Raw genomic sequence first — 16,231 nt, 5'->3', positions numbered from 1 at the left:
AATAAAAACATCATCGATTTCTCAAAATCACATAAAGCTATATTATAACATCGACTGAGATAAAGAATAAAATAAAATATTAAAATCACGATGTATTTCGCCGAATTGCGCGAGTATGCTTCTAGTTTATATTATATATTTGGATTTGTATATCTAAATACAAATTTTAGAAAAATATGAAATTAGTCCTATCACGCTATTTTTGGACCAAATTGATTACCGGCAATCCAATCTGTCCTACACTGACCCGCCTTCAATGACATCAATAAATATATATTTACTCAAGGGCACCCAACCCTAACGAGGCAGAGATTTCTCGCTTCGGCGGGTAACGAAGGTTTATATTCAAAGGATCAAGTTCGGAGACGACACTACCCATCCTAATCCAACTCCGATTAAACTTTTTTTTGAAGTATATAATATTTATATACTACAAATAGAACAATTAAACTCACGCACCTTCCCCACATTTGGTGAGGTTTGAACCTTCGACCTTTTAGGAGGTCAAAGATTTACATACCGCTAGGCCAAAAGCCCTTTGATAACTTCGATTAAACTTCTGTATTGTTAAATTATGTATATATATATATTTTTAAAACATGATGGTTTTAAATAGATAATATATGAATTGAAAACACAAAAGTGGCTGTAGTTTAGTGGTAAGAATTCCACGTTGTGGCCGTGGAGACCTGGGCTCGAATCCCAGCAGCCACATACTTCCTTTTTTATTTTGTTAGCTTTTGTTGTGAATCCATTACGGTGTTTTCATTAACCGTAGTGTTTGTCTGTCTGTCTGAGGCAACTTGTACGTACATCGATTATTTTTAAAGGTCCTGAAGAACAGGCAGGAAAATCCGTGATGGTCTTACAAGACTCGAACAGATAACTTCTAAGAAAAATCCCTAAATGCCCAAAACTTATTGTCAGTTGAGCTAATCCTACAATGTTATAACTGTAGTTTAAATTCCTCTAGTACGTAATCCGTTTTCCTTTTCCTCTATTTGATTAGTTTCATTAAAAGATCAGTTAAGTCAGATGTAATACAGTCGTTTTACCATTTTATTTAACAAACCGCAAGGACAAAAAAACACGACCGTTATAACAACTTGTTTTGAGATATTTTAGTGGTTTTTTTTTTACCAAATAAAACCGAAATACAATGATTGAAAAACTCGTTATTCTTACAGTTAACTTTGCTAATAAACCCGTAAAGTAAAATAAGTATCAAAATGTAAATAAGAAATAGAACGGTATGACCAATTAAATCCAACCGTTTTTTTTATAAGACCTTGTTAAAGATTTTAACATACTATGTTCGAACTTAATTAGTAGCAACACTGCTATTTCAGATGAGGTTTATACAGTAAGATATGAAGGGCAACTTAATTGCTGCTTTCAAAAAGAGTAGCTTTTGGTGGTTTTGGGAGAATCTGCTACTCTAAGAGTTTCTTCAATAAGCTTGCGTGCTTTCTTGCTGCGTATTTCGACTCTCATGCTTTCACTCTTTTCGATCTTGTCGTAGCTGTGCCAGGAGCTGTCATCATCAACTACTGGTTTCTTCATCTTCAAAGACCTCAATTTCATCTTCAACGACACCATCAACCTCCCGAAAACCATTTTCCTGATATATATCAATCGATCCAAAGACGACCCTTCTGAAAACAACAAAAACTACGAATATATACATACGCATGCATATCAAAATGAAGACTAAAAATACAGTATCAGAGAGTTAAAACGACAAAACCCGAAAGAGCAAATACCTGAGGATAATGGAGATGGTACTTGGGGAGTTGGGGGATGTGTGTATGTGTGTTTTATATGGATGTCACAAAGAATGTACTAAAGAGAAAGATAGACCACGCATTTGTTGAGAGTTTGACCTTTGACTTTTAGTTGGAAAGTTGTAACGGTTTCTTTTTGTTTAATATCTTTTGGTGTCTCGATGTACGTTTTCAAAATAATTACTATGACTTGAACAATAAGGTTTCGACACTTTTTTTTATTAACCTGGATATCCAACCCGCTATGCGAGCCGACTAATCCCAGGGGAAACCACCTGCTTTGCAGATAGCCCGGAGTCACCGCATTTGAACCTCCGTGGATATAAGAGGATTTTTATTCCTTCTTCGATTTGAACCTGAGACCTCCAGGTACTTTTGACCTTTGGAGCCAAGCTCAAACCAATCAGACACCACCCTTGTGGTTAGGTTTCGACACTTTAAACACACCTTTATTTGAGAAAAGGGTTCGAAATCTTATGAATTACCTGCAAACGTATTTTTGGTGTTTTACTAAAGATTACCCAAAAATGGAATCCCAGTTTAATTCGTTACTGTTGTATTATTTTAAAAACTGTATTTGCTGAGGCAAAAAAAATACGAAAATAATACCTAATTTTTTCCCAATAAAACAACAAATAAATAAAGACAAAAAAAAAAAACATACATTAGCTGTGTATTATTATGTCACTTATCTGTTCTTTTAGCTTTATCGTTACCTAATTCAATGTTCAAGAAAACATTTCCGTACTGAATCAGATAAAATTTAGATTTTTAGTTAACTGACATAACTTCCAAAACATCTGATAACAATCGGTAGGAATCAGACCAAAAATCTTTGACACAATAAACACAAACAATTAACGACAATCTGTTGATTTAATTTAGAAATAAAATATCGATACTCAATTTATATATACTTGTTACGATAATGCATTTCTTAATTAAAAATATTTATATATTTAGTGGATGGTTATAATATTAACAAGTGGGAAGAACGAGGCCAAGGAAGTGACATGGAAAGAAACGTTTGTTTTATGGATTAAAGTTGAAAATGACGACCACAAAAGGTTCGTCCACCGAGAAGGATGTATCTGTGTTAATTTTTATATAAATTTTGTCATTTTCGCTTTGGATTCGAATCTGAAGCGTCCAATGATGACCGATGTATTTTAGAATCACAAGTTAAAAAAGTCTACGTAAAATGAGCAAATTTCCTTTTGATAAGCGTCCGATGTAGAATGACAGGAACATCAAATTTTGGATTATAGAGGGATACGTTCTTTCAACTGGGTCCTGTCAAATTTTTGAAAAAGCTGGAAGGGTGCCGCTTTCAATGAATCTTGTGGAGCGGAAACACTCGAAACGTTAATAGCGTTTAATGAGAACAATAATGAAGCAAAAATGATCGTGTAAGTCAAATTCACTTAATTAGATAGAAGGAAAGGTGATAGCGAGTTGGAATTATTGAATTTAAACCAGTAGGGTGTTTGATTTTTTTACCATTAAGCTCAGTATGGATTAAGTCTGACTGTAACGGTTAAGTTGTTTGTATGAACCGAGGTAGATTTTCTTTGTCTTGAATAAACAGTCTGAATTACATAAATTATGATTTTAACCTCAAAAATACGTTATCAAATTTAATTTTTGTAAAATAAAATTTATATGCTCAACAAGATACGATTACAGTTAATTAATTTGATAAAATATATAAGCAGCAACGACACAGGGAGAAAAATTGTTGAGCAAAGGTACAGTAGATCAAGACCAGACGCACATCTATATTACCTTATAAACCAGATTTATCAAAAGTCTTAAAAACAATTTTCAATATACAAAGTACTATAAATTTATGCACGAAGTCTTAAAAACAACTCATAATGTATTAAGTACTATTACTTTATGCATTCAGTCTTAAAATCTCTTAATCTACAATTAAAATAACATATAGTACAACTTACCAAGGCACATTATTACCTTTTCTTTTTATGTTCCCAAGATACTTTTGACACATTTCACTCATGTCTTCACCCTCTCATACCTCTATGTTTTCTTCTCATCCCCCAATGTGAGATTCAAACTGATATTCATCATGAGTTATTAAAAGCATTCTCATTCATCTCCCGTTCAATTGCTCTAGAACTCTCGGTCTCGTTCTCAATCTCTTGATTCTTTGTTCTTGGTGTACATCGAACACATTTGTGGAGTCGTTTAAATATGTTGGATTTTAAATATATTGGATTTTAAACTGTCATACAATTTTTTTCTTCGATAGACTGTAATTGGAACCATAATTCTTTTTATTCAAATTGTATTAATATGTAAAAACCAAATGTAACTTATATCATCGTTAAATCTTCTCTAATAAAACCAGTGAAACTTTAAAATCGACAAAATCACGGCTCCCGCCTCATTGCGCGGGTACATAACTAGTTATTAAACCAAAAGCAAACACCCCCTTACTATCTATATCACGTATATATGTTATTTTTGTCAATGAAATGCAAAATTTCAACGTAAATGCATCGAGTTAATGAAATCCGACAACAATGACTGGTTGACTATATCGTAAAAGGATGAAGTGGGAGGCAAAGAATGGCCATCGATATTGTCTGTAGATTTGATGAAAATAAAGGCGGTGGTATATAAGACAGTAGTGAAGAGTTGACAGTCCAAAAATTGAGACAAGTTTAAGGTGAAACAAGTTACAACTAATACTACATTTTTTGAGAGCATCTCCAATCATATCATCAAAAAAAAAAAAACACACCAAAAACACCATATATAATGGGTCCATCAATACTAAAAAAACTCAACTCCAATCACACTATAAAAAACACTAAATTTGTGGACTCCACATAAAAATAAAATATTTTGTTTATTATTTTTAACAACAATAATTATAATTTGTAATAGATATTATAATAATAAATAATTAGTAATTAAATTATTTAATAAAGACCTGTTAAAATAAAAACGAAAATTTTTTAATTAATAATTTTTACATTAAAAAAATTACATTAATTCAAATAGTACAAATTAAAAAAATACATAAATTATATTATTTCTCCGAGTTAGTATACTCTTCCCCTCTCTCTCTTTCTTTCTCTCTCTCTCTCTCTATATAAACGTTTATGTTATTTATTCTTAAATTATTAAATGAAATTTGGTTTTTAATATAAATTAATAGGATGGTGGGTGGGTCCCACATTTTTTTTTTGCCGTTCAACACATCCATGGTATATTTACGGTTCAAATGATGGAGCCGTCAAAACCTAAATCGAATTGCCGGCCCATTGGAACGCTCACAAACGGCAAATCCTCACAATTGTCGGCTGATTGGAGATGCGCTGAGGAGTTAAAAGTCGATCGAGACTAGAGTTGGGAATGAATTTGACGTCTTTATAGGATCAACATCCGAACGGTAGGGTTATCTCTCTTTTAAATTTTCATCAGAAAATGGCGCAACGATACGTTGATGCAGTGCACAAGTAAGCTAAGATGAAGGAGGTGTGCTAAAAAACTCTCGAGAAAAAAATTGACAACACATTTACGATTCTAGTTAGATTTTTAAACCTTGTCCATAATACGGACACGTTAACTAGAAATATAGATGGCCAAAAATAGGTACCGGTCTAGTCCCAAATCAGTTTCTTAGATATCGGGCCGCTCCTAAATCTTGTTCTGGGCTCGACTCATAATTTTCTTTATTAATGTTTTTTAATTACAATTTTTGAAATTTAGTATTAAAATAATGCATTTACTTTGACAAAAACTTAAGAAAATTTTGAAAATATATATATGAAAAACAAGTGTTATGATTAATAAACACTTAATTTTTTTGAAAATCAGGTCTTATACATAATCGGTCCATACCTGATCTCCTGCCGGACCCAACCATGCTGTAAAATTCCATAACCTTTATAACCGGTCCTAGATCGTTGGATCATAACTGATTCCTATCGGTGCCGACCGGACCGAACCGGACCCAATTTGGTCATATTTTTACTAGAAATGTTACTCTTAAGTCTTTAAGACAACGAACCCTTGTATTGGGCTAGGCCAAGGCCCAAACTACTAAAAGTAAACTTGTTAATGATTTTCTCTTTGCTATATTAAAATAATTTACATCTAATTGGCAAATAGTTATATTAACAATAATAGCGTGTTTAGTTAGATGTTTTTTTTTATTATTAATTTGGATATTGAACCCGTTATGCGTCTGACTAATCCCAGGATGACCACCTGATTTGCAGATAGCCCGGAGTCACCACATTTGAAACTTCGTGGTCACAAGAGAATTTTTATTTCTCCTTGGATTTGAACTTGGGACCTCCTGGTACTTTTGACTTTGGAGCGAAACTCAAACCAATCAGGCACCACCCTTGTATGATATAAGGGGGTGTTTGGTTAGAGGTATTAAGCGCTCGTTCATGAGATTGAATATAATAGAAATTGTTTGGTTTTATATATAATGGATTCATTCCACCATGAGTCTAAGGAGGTGTTTGGTAAGAGGTTTTAAGCAGTAATTAATGTGAATGAAAATAAAAAAAACTGTTTAGTTTATAATATAGTGAGTCTATTCCTTCAGAATCCTAAATTTTCATTCCAGGAAAATTCATTCCCATTTTCATTCCCCATCATTTTCATTTGTCTGAACCAAACACCCCCCTCAATTTTCATTTCATGTTAAACCAAGGGGGGGGGGGTTTGGTTCGTATAATGGAATTCGATGGAATTGGAATTCATCAAATGAATTTGACTTTGAAGGAATGGAATGGAATTTGATGAAATTTGACTATGCCTTGTGATTACTTTTGGTTGCATGAAATTGGAATGAAATTCTTAACAGATTGGATTTTTTTGTTTGGTTCACGGAATTCAACTTTGGAATCGGAATTAAATATCAACAAATGACCTTTTATGATTTTTGAATAACGGAATTGGACTAGTGATATTGATAGCTAGTTATTTTGAATTGATTTATTGATTACATATGTTGTCTATCGATCTCGTATAGATGGAGAAATTACAAGAGAGAGAGAGAGAGAGAGAGCGTACCAGATAGAGATCGAACCAAAAATCAATTAGATGAGATGATAGATGCAACGTTGAATGAATTTGGATTAGGAAAGGAATTTGCCGGAAATGAATTGAAATCTGAGGGTATTGCTGTGGAATGTAAAATCCGTGAGTGAATGAATTTATTGGAATTGAAAGGATTCTATCAGTTTTATTCCATGAACCAAACATTGTATTTGGAATTTGGTCATTCCAATTCCTTTCAATTTCATCCAAATACATGAACCAAACATCCCCTAAGGAGGAATAAAAATCCTCTTGTAGCCACGAAGGTTCAAATGCGATGACTCGGGGCTATCTGCAAAGCAGGTGGTCGTCCTGAGATTAGTCAACTCACATAACAAGTTAGATATCCAGGTTAATAAAAAAAGAATAGAAATATTGTTTCCATATATACCCTTAACTTAAAAAAATTAATTAAATAAATGTAATAATATCAAGACATTGACAAAAGGGGGAGTGTTTTGATTCCCTTGAGAATCAAAAAAAAGGGACTAGTGACTTTGCGTGACAAGTTAGTAAATTTATTCCATTTACATTTCGACCCCTAATCTTCTGCTTTTTTCTTCTTTCTACCACCAACATTTGTTAACCCGTTTTAATTCAAAAAAGATGTCACATTCGTAAGATTAAAACAAGATTAACGTTATATGATCTTAATTTGAGTGTCAATTTGCCCCTAACCATAACTCATTTGTTGATTCTTCAACATCAGTCGGTTTAGACCTCCACTTAGTTTTACCTAAGTTTCATCCTAGTCATGAACAAAACACCAGGTTCGGTCTCCATAACTGGTGACAATTTTCGTATGAAGACTCGCTTTCTACGGCTCCGGTTGGTACTCTTAACCAAGCCACTACCTATAGTTTGGGTAAAAAATCAATTTTTTGGCATAAACACCTATGAGTTGGCAACTCATTCTTTAAAAGGCATACAGTTGGATCCGCACTCCTATTGCTTGGTAGCTTACAGTTTCATGTTCTATTTCACCATCCGATGAGATTATTTTCACCTCTTTCACGACACTATCTTAATGTTTAACCAAGTTTAGTCTGTCGGAGAAACTGCAGAATTTAGTAGTTTTTTCTGAGATAGTTAACCGGCCATGATATCCACCAGAAATCCGTCTGTGATGTCTTTTCTTGTTGGGATTTTCAATGGCCCAGACTGTCACTGAAAATGCAGAATGTAGTAGTGTAAGGTGAGAATTCTCGTATCGTTGTTTTTATTGTTTATAGGGCACAATATGTATACAAAAATGGAAGTTAAAGGTAGATTGTTATTTTTTTTGTTTATAGGGCACAATATGTAAAAAATGGAAGTTGAAGGTAGATTGGGTAGAAAACGACGGTATGAAAGTCTACACACATGTCAAAAACAATACTTTGAAACAACGGCTGGCACTTGACTTTTCTTTAAATTTGAGTAAGTTACACTTATGGCACCAACCTTTCATTTAATCACACTTTAACCCCCAAGAAGTTTCATTTAGTGAATTTTGAACTATTGACCTACCAAGAAGTTAGGTTCTACCAGTAACCCAGATATCGTTTGACCAGTTACCCTTTGGCTATTAAATGCCTATTTTTTTTCTTTTTTATTAACCTAGATATCCAACCCGCTATGTGAGCCGACTAATATCAGAAAGACCACATGTTTTGCAGATAGCCCAGAGTCACCTATTTGAACATCCGTGGTCACAAGAGAAATTTTTATTCCTTTTTAGATTTGAACCTGAGATCTCCAAGTACTTTTGATCTTTGAATTCAAAGTCAAACCAATCAGACACCACTCTTGTGGTTTAAGTGCCTCTTGTTAATAATAAGTTCGCTATCATATAGAACTGGTTTCCTAGACAAATAAGCAAACACGATTACTTTGATGGGTTTCTGAAACAAAGTTAAAACGAATGGGATTTCATCGTTTTTTTGAACTAATTTCTTGATCGAAAATGATCATTTCTTGTAACAAGATATATCAATAAACAAAACCACAAGGGGTAAAAATGTATATTTTTAACTACAATTACATAGTTTTACTATAAATATAAACCAAGAGATATATAGCCATCAACTTTGTTAATGAAACCACCGCAATATTCGTATGCAATTAAAGATTTCTTGTTCCGTCTCCACCCTCATTTACCACCATAATCATTCATGAAGCTTCATGCCATTAATGAAGGCAAACATAGAAGAAAGACCTCTTCCAAGATAGCCCCTCTTGTAGCCCTAACCCTAATCATCACCATTCTTCCTGTTTACTATCCTTATATTCGTTACATTCTTGAAAAACCATCTGAAAATCCATCGCATTCCAACGATCTTTTGGATGTTCAAACCACCACAACGCTCTCAGCCCACCACCCTCTCTACCGCAGCCACCTCCTGCCGCCTGCCGCCCAAAAAGAGGAGGAGGAGGATCTTAAGGTGTTGGTGGTTCCGGAGAAGAAAGAAAATAGGAAGGGCGGGAGGAGGAGGAAGAAGAAGAGAAAGAGGGGGTGGAGGGAGGCGGTTTTAAAGCGGTCCACCGGTGGTGGTGGTGGTGAAATTAAGAATCTTGATGGTGGTGGTGGTGAAATTAAGAATCTTGATGGTGGTGGTGGCGCCGGTGGCGGTGAAATTAAGAATCTTGATGGTGGTGGTGGTGGTGGGTCGTCGTGTGATTTGTTTTCGGGCGAATGGGTGGAGAATCGGGAGGGTCCGTATTACACGAATGCGACTTGTTGGGCGATACAAGAGCATCAAAACTGTATGAAATTCGGTCGGCCGGATCGGGATTTCTTGAAATGGAGATGGAAACCTCGTGAGTGTGAATTACCAGTTTTTGATCCAGTGGAGTTTCTGGAGATGATGAAGGGAAAATCTCTTGCATTTGTTGGTGATTCTATAGCAAGAAATCATATGCAGTCTCTTATTTGCCTCTTATCAAGGGTATGTTCGTCTTTTCATTTTTGAGAACCAATGCTATCATGTGTTATTTCATATGATTTTTTTTCATCTATGGCTAAAATTTAATGTAGTATTAACATATATTTGTTTCACATGTACTCGGTTCACAATGTGAACCTTTTTGGTGTACATGTGAAACAAAAAATACACGTAAACATGTTTCACATGTATGAAAACATATTATGAAACAAATATATGTCAATCAATACATTAAATACTATATACTTAGACGAAAAAGATCATGTGAAACAAAACCTTAAGGTAGAAATTCTCATGGATCTCACAAATTTTGCAGTTCTCAAATGATTAATCTTCTATATATATAAAGGGATAATCAAATGAGAACCGTTGATCATGTGTCATTTTACATTGTAAAACAATGTATGTGAAAGTACACCTAGTGTTGTTCCATAATGTCATAAAAACAATAAACACATTATTCGTTTTGTGAAACAATACTGTACTTTCATATGTACTGATTTAGAATATAAAACAACAGATGATATAGTGGTTCTCAAACTTTTTATAGATATCGTTTTTAACAAATGTAGATGGGAATAGAAATAGAAATTAACAAGATATGGAAATAGACATTAATTAGTAAGAAATGATAAACTTTAGGCTTAATTTAGGGGATAAAAAGGAATCAATTAATTACTTGTTGTACAAGTAAACTTCTTTATAAAGTAATTAAATTAATTATAATCTAAAACCAAATTAAATGATGTAATCTACAACTTCTTTTTTTTGCAATAATTTTAATTAAAAAAACATAAAATAAACAATGTCTAATACAAGTTTCCGTCAACTGAAGTCATGTCTTGTCTTAACCTATCAATACTTTCGTGTCCAGTTTTTTAGTTTTGTAAAAAGATATATTTAAAAAAAACATTGTAATACGTCAATTTTCAGGTGGCATATCCAAATGATGCTTCAAAGTCAGATGACCAGAATTTTAGACATTGGGAATACCCAGATTATGATTTCAACATTTCGATTTTTTGGTCACCTTATTTAGTGAACACAGAAAGAATCAATCAAAAAGATATAACACAGCCATTCAAACTCTACCTCGACGAATTGGACGAATCTTGGACATCCCAGATTGAGAATTTCGACTACGTCATCATCTCAGCAGGCCAATGGTTTTTCCGGCCCACCATCTTCTACTCAAATCGCCGTGTAATTGGTTGTCTGTACTGCCCAGAAACCACTATCCACCACCGCTCATCCACCTTCAGTTACCGGAGGGCATGGCGGACAACATTCAGGGCAATTAACGGGTTAAAGAACTTCAAAGGAATTGTTTTTATGAGATCTTTTGCACCTTCACATTACGAAGGTGGAACATGGGATAAAGGTGGGGATTGTGTGAGAACAAAGCCGTTCAAGAATAACGAAAGTATGATGGAGGATTATAGTTTAGAAATGTACAAGACTCAATTGCAAGAATACAAGATAGGGGAGCGCGAAGGGAGGGGGAAAGGGATTAAAATCACGTTCATGGACGTGACTCAAGTTATGCAGTTGAGACCAGATGGGCACCCTGGCAGATATGGTCATTGGCCGCTCCAAAATGTTACCACGACCAATGACTGTGTCCATTGGTGCTTACCTGGTCCCATTGATGCTTGGAATGATTTATTGATGGAGTTAATAAGAAGGGAGGGTAATAGATAGCATCGGAATGCTAGTAACTTGTACAAAACGGATCTAAAACTTGTAAATTAGAGTCGTGGTCGGGTTTAACATTATCTTGACTTTGTTGTTTTTCAATTTGAATAGTTTGTAAACCATCAAGATTTTATAGTTTCAAATATTACAGTGTAGACTCTTCTGGTTTTTAATTTTGAATTCTAGTATCCGTGTGAATTATGCTACAGGTTTGAGCTGATGTCTTGAAGTTGAGAATAAAAATCGTCTTGTTTTCATTGTTGTTGAAAATATTTTGTTGGTGTAAGTGTACGGGAATATTTTATTAACATGCATACTGTAAAATTATACTGATTATGATGATAACAAACAGAGCCATACATATTTTCTAGACAGATATTTTTATTTAATTGTGTAAGAAAATAGTAAATTAAAATATGTGTCGTTAAAGTTGTTCATGAAGAATGTATGAGGAAGATTGTAACAGTAATAGTAGGTTGTCTCAGAAGGCGTGCTGCTCCAGTACGCGAAGGATTATTTTGGACTGCATATCATAAAGCATCTAACGTTAATAATAAATACAAGTCATCACGTCGCACAATGGTAGAATTACTGATGGTGAACCCTCAAAACTGCTATGAAAACTAGGAGACTTAATAAGTTCTTATAAAAGGGATTTTTATAAAATAGATGAAGTTGGACGTCCACAAGATTGTTAATCAGGACAAATAAGATCAGTCTAAATCGTTGTATTGTTCACAGACAATTTCAGTAAATTCCCAATTCCAGATGTTCACAAAAAGCGCATTCCGACGTCCCAAAGATGTTCAGAAATGTTTTTCTTGAGGTTACGGTGGTAGGTATTTTGACCAACGTTTGAAAATAAATTGTCAAAATATTCTCTCACCAATTTTAAATCGTTCGTCATCTTTTGGAGAGGTCCGTGTTTGACCTCTTTTCTCCAACCAATTTACATTAATATATCTGATTTCATATTCACGTATTTGCAGTATTTGAGTACGAAACTTGTTGAAAAGGAAGAACTTCTTTCAAACAACTGACGGATTTATCAATCCTTTGGAGACGACTGTCACTTCAAATCCAAATCCTATGAACTTCAATTATTTCCATTACATCTCGACCCTGAATCTTTAATCCAGTCTGCCATAATATATCCGTCGTCTACACATCTCTCCTTTTCGATTCTCTCTCAAACCGAAGCGTAATTGGTACGATCGATCCTCCGTCTCTGTTGACAATTTCTTGTATGGTTGCTTCTCCATTGTTTGGATCTGATGATTTTATGATTCTATTTGCAATTTACTGTATCGATAGATTTACAAGTATTTTTAGATTTTTTTTTCTTTTTTTTTTAAATTGTGTTCGATGTAGTTCTTATTCTAATTTCTTCCAAATTCCAATATCTTTATACATACTGCAGAGTCATGACTGAAACTACTCGTCATATTAGAGTTATTTACTTAAGTTGTTCATTATCTATGACCCGACGATCTGGGTTCGGTTATATGTTTTATGAAATTTCAAGGCCCGCCCCCGTCCAGGACCGATTATGTATAGTCCAGATTTTTCAAGAAAAAGAAGGTTCTATAAATTATAACACAAGATTTTCAAGTTTTTTTTTCAAAAATTTCAAGTTCCTTTGATTTTTTTAAGCTCTTATTTACTTAGATATTTTTTTTTTTGAAAAATCAGTGTCCGACACATGATTGGACTTGGGACCAGAAGAATGAAACCTGGACCGATTAGACGCTATCTAAGTCTAAATTAGTCCTAGGATTTTTGGGCGGAGCCAACATCAACCGATCCACCCTGTTTAAAGAGACCGATTTTGGACTGGCCCGACTCAGTCCGGGACCTATCGGGCTATCTTCGAACATCATAAGATATGCCCAATACCCATCATAAGCCCGGCCCAACACCACTACTAAGAGGCCTATCTTGTTAGCCCACATCAATCCCACTATTTTGTGTATAAACTATTTGTGATATCAAATCTTGATTTATAAAATGGTTTTGTTACAATATCTTGATATTATAAATGGAATTTTTATCTGAAATAAAGAAAATTGAAAATTGAAAATTGAAAAATAAAAATAAAAGATAGAGCAACAAGAAGGAGATTGATGGCAAGGGTCAACAGTAACAAGGGAGAGATAAATGGTATTTTATTTCTTTCTCATCAATAAGATGTACTGAAAATAAATGTTTAAGAAAGATTATTAATATTGTATTAAATGTATGGAATATTTTAATAATAAAATTACTAAAATAGAGTAACTGTTGGAGTTGGGTTTAATCTTTTTATAGATTTTTTTGACTTTTGATACTCTATTTTAAAAAAAATATAACATAGTTGTTGGAGATATTCTTATGGTTTGTATACGTGAAATTGATTCAGATATATTGTTTTTTACTTTAAAACTTCCTAACAGGTTATATGTAGATTTCTTGGGTTAAAATAATGTACAGTCACAAATTTTTATAAGTTTGATAGTTTATTTATTCAAAAACTTAACCATTTATATTGTGAAAAGTTCAATGGATTATTTATTGGGAAAAGTTCAAAAAATTCAACAAAATTTTCCATTTTGAATGATTTAGTCCTTAAACTGTTTTTTAAAACCATTAAACTTTCTCATTTTGTATGATTAAGTTCTTAGACTGTTTTTTTGGATGAAAAACTCATTAAACTTTCTCTTTTTGAATGAAAAAACCATTAAACTTTCTCATTTTAATTGATTAAATCTCTAAATATATTTTTTTAATAAATGAACCATTGCACTTTAAAAATTTGATTACCTACATCATTTAATCTAAAAAAAAAGTTACATTATCTTATTAATAAAAGTTTGATGATTTGTTTATTAAAAAAAATCATGATCTTAATAGTCCAAATTGTGAAAGTTTAATAATTTTTTCATTAAAATAAATATTTTAGAAACTTAATCATTTAAAATAAGAAAGTTTAATGTTTTTTCATTTAAAGAAATAATTTCAAAACTAAATCATTTAAAATGAAAAAATTTATTAGGGTGTTTTTGGACATTTTCTTTATTTATTTACATTTTTTTATCAAAAGTTTATTAAGAGGTTGTTAATTTACCTCTTAATAGTTTCATTAAGAAGCATCATCTGAATCGTTAAGAGGTAAATCTTGTTTGATAAAAAAATTCTCTTAATGATTTTAAAATGATTTTGTATCATGAGTCTCTTTTAATCATTCAGCATCATAATTTCATTGTAATCAATTATCAAACAATTATATTTTATTTTACATCATATTATAAGAATCTTTTAATCATTTTGTATAAAATCATTCAACAACTGTCAAACACTATTACATATAGCGAAAAGACGTTAGAATAATTGGGTATGGGTGTTGAAAACGTTTGGACACGTGGTTATTTATGATAGGGTGGCGAGAATGTTGAGTCTCAGACCCGAAATTACGCCCATGATTTACTATTGATTGCATATGTTGTCAACTATTGTGGCCGAATTCAAAATTCTAATATTTAATTAACCTTTTATATTTAAATCTCATTTTTTTTCCTTCCAATTTAATTTTATTTAATCGTTTATCAATAATTTTATATCTAATTAAATACTTTTTTTATTATGATTTTGACATAATTTATATTAAATTGCAAATGGTTACAAGCATTAATTAATTTTTATGTTTTTATTAGTTTTATATTATTAAAATTATATATATTATATAAATAGTCAACTAACATAAAACATTTGACTAAATTGATCATAATATTTAGAATAAATTGCAATTTTCATCCCTTTGATTTGTCGTTCATAACAGTTTTCGACCCTGATCTTTAAATTTTGCCTTTTCCATCATATTTTGGTTTAAATGTTGTTTGTATTTTTCATCCGTTAGACTAACAACTTTAACAAGTTCATTAAGTTACGAGTATTTTGGCTCTTTTTTTTTAACTTTTCATTAGTGTTTTAAAAGATATTGTCGGTATGTTATCGTATAAGCATTTGATAAAAACTCTTAAAAACCATTTTTTATGCATGAAATACTGTATGTTGATGTATATTACTTAAAATTTCAAGATTACAAGTAAATTATGCACAAGTACTGTATATTGATGCATATTACTTAAAATCAAGGATTTGTCATCAAATTTCAGCAGCACAGATTATAGCCCCATTTTTTGATATTCAATTATAATTGGGTATCCAATTATAATTGGATAGGAACCGATGGATCCAATTATAATCTAAATTACCAAATTATATGTTACCTGCATTTTTATATGATTATAAGTTAAAATAAAGTAAATTGTTTTAATAATTAAATCATCAAAATATCTTTAAATATGGTTCACATGTTTTGTTAGGTTAATTATAATTTTAATCTCATGCACACCCATGAATTACACTCAAAAAAAATGAATCTCATGCATCTTGGTGCAATTCATTAGTGTTGACATTCAACTATAATCGATCTAAAAATAAAGACCTTTTCTTATGATTTTTATGGAACCCAACCCTGTAAATAAATTCACATGTGTGTGTATATATATATACGCACACACATTAGAAGGGTACTCGTGTAATGCAACAAGATACATCTCGATTTTAATGTTTTATTTTATTCATTGTCTTTATCGATGTTATAATACGATTTTATGTGTTTTTAATAAAAGAATAATGATTTTATTTTTGAATGAAATATAAATTTGAAAAAAAAAATAATATCAATGTTAATATCAAATT

The 16,231-nt window shown here is 32.3% G+C and overlaps 1 protein-coding gene and 1 non-coding gene across 2 annotated transcripts; both read left to right on the top strand.

Moving 5' to 3' along the window:
- The first annotated feature begins 642 nt into the window (after positions 1–642).
- TRNAH-GUG lies at positions 643–714 on the top strand. Its single transcript has one exon. It is a non-coding gene; the product is annotated as a tRNA-His (tRNA).
- Positions 715–9,025: 8,311 nt separating this feature from the next.
- On the top strand, positions 9,026–11,497 carry LOC112513036 (protein trichome birefringence-like 19). The gene is made up of 4 exons (XM_025119158.1): positions 9,026–9,304; positions 9,353–9,393; positions 9,505–9,799; positions 10,730–11,497. Exons 1-4 carry the CDS (start codon positions 9,026–9,028, stop codon positions 11,495–11,497), a joined length of 1,383 nt encoding a protein of 460 aa, XP_024974926.1.
- The last annotated feature ends 4,734 nt before the right edge of the window (positions 11,498–16,231 follow it).

The sequence above is a fragment of the Cynara cardunculus genome (genome assembly GCF_001531365.2).
Source record: "Cynara cardunculus var. scolymus isolate 2C chromosome LG 5, CcrdV1, whole genome shotgun sequence".
In the NCBI taxonomy this organism is placed as follows: Eukaryota; Viridiplantae; Streptophyta; class Magnoliopsida; order Asterales; family Asteraceae; genus Cynara; species Cynara cardunculus.
This window is presented reverse-complemented; position numbering and strand designations above follow the sequence as displayed.

Excerpts from the sequence above, each read along its gene's own strand:
- LOC112513036 (XM_025119158.1), top strand. The coding sequence starts at position 9,026 with ATGAAGCTTCATGCCATTAATGAAGGCAAACATAGAAGAAAGACCTCT. Across the intron at positions 9,305-9,352 it reads AGGATCTTAAGGTGTTGGTG|AAGAGAAAGAGGGGGTGGAG; the intron begins GTTCCGGAGAAG and ends AGGAGGAAGAAG. Across the intron at positions 9,800-10,729 it reads TTATTTGCCTCTTATCAAGG|GTGGCATATCCAAATGATGC; the intron begins GTATGTTCGTCT and ends GTCAATTTTCAG.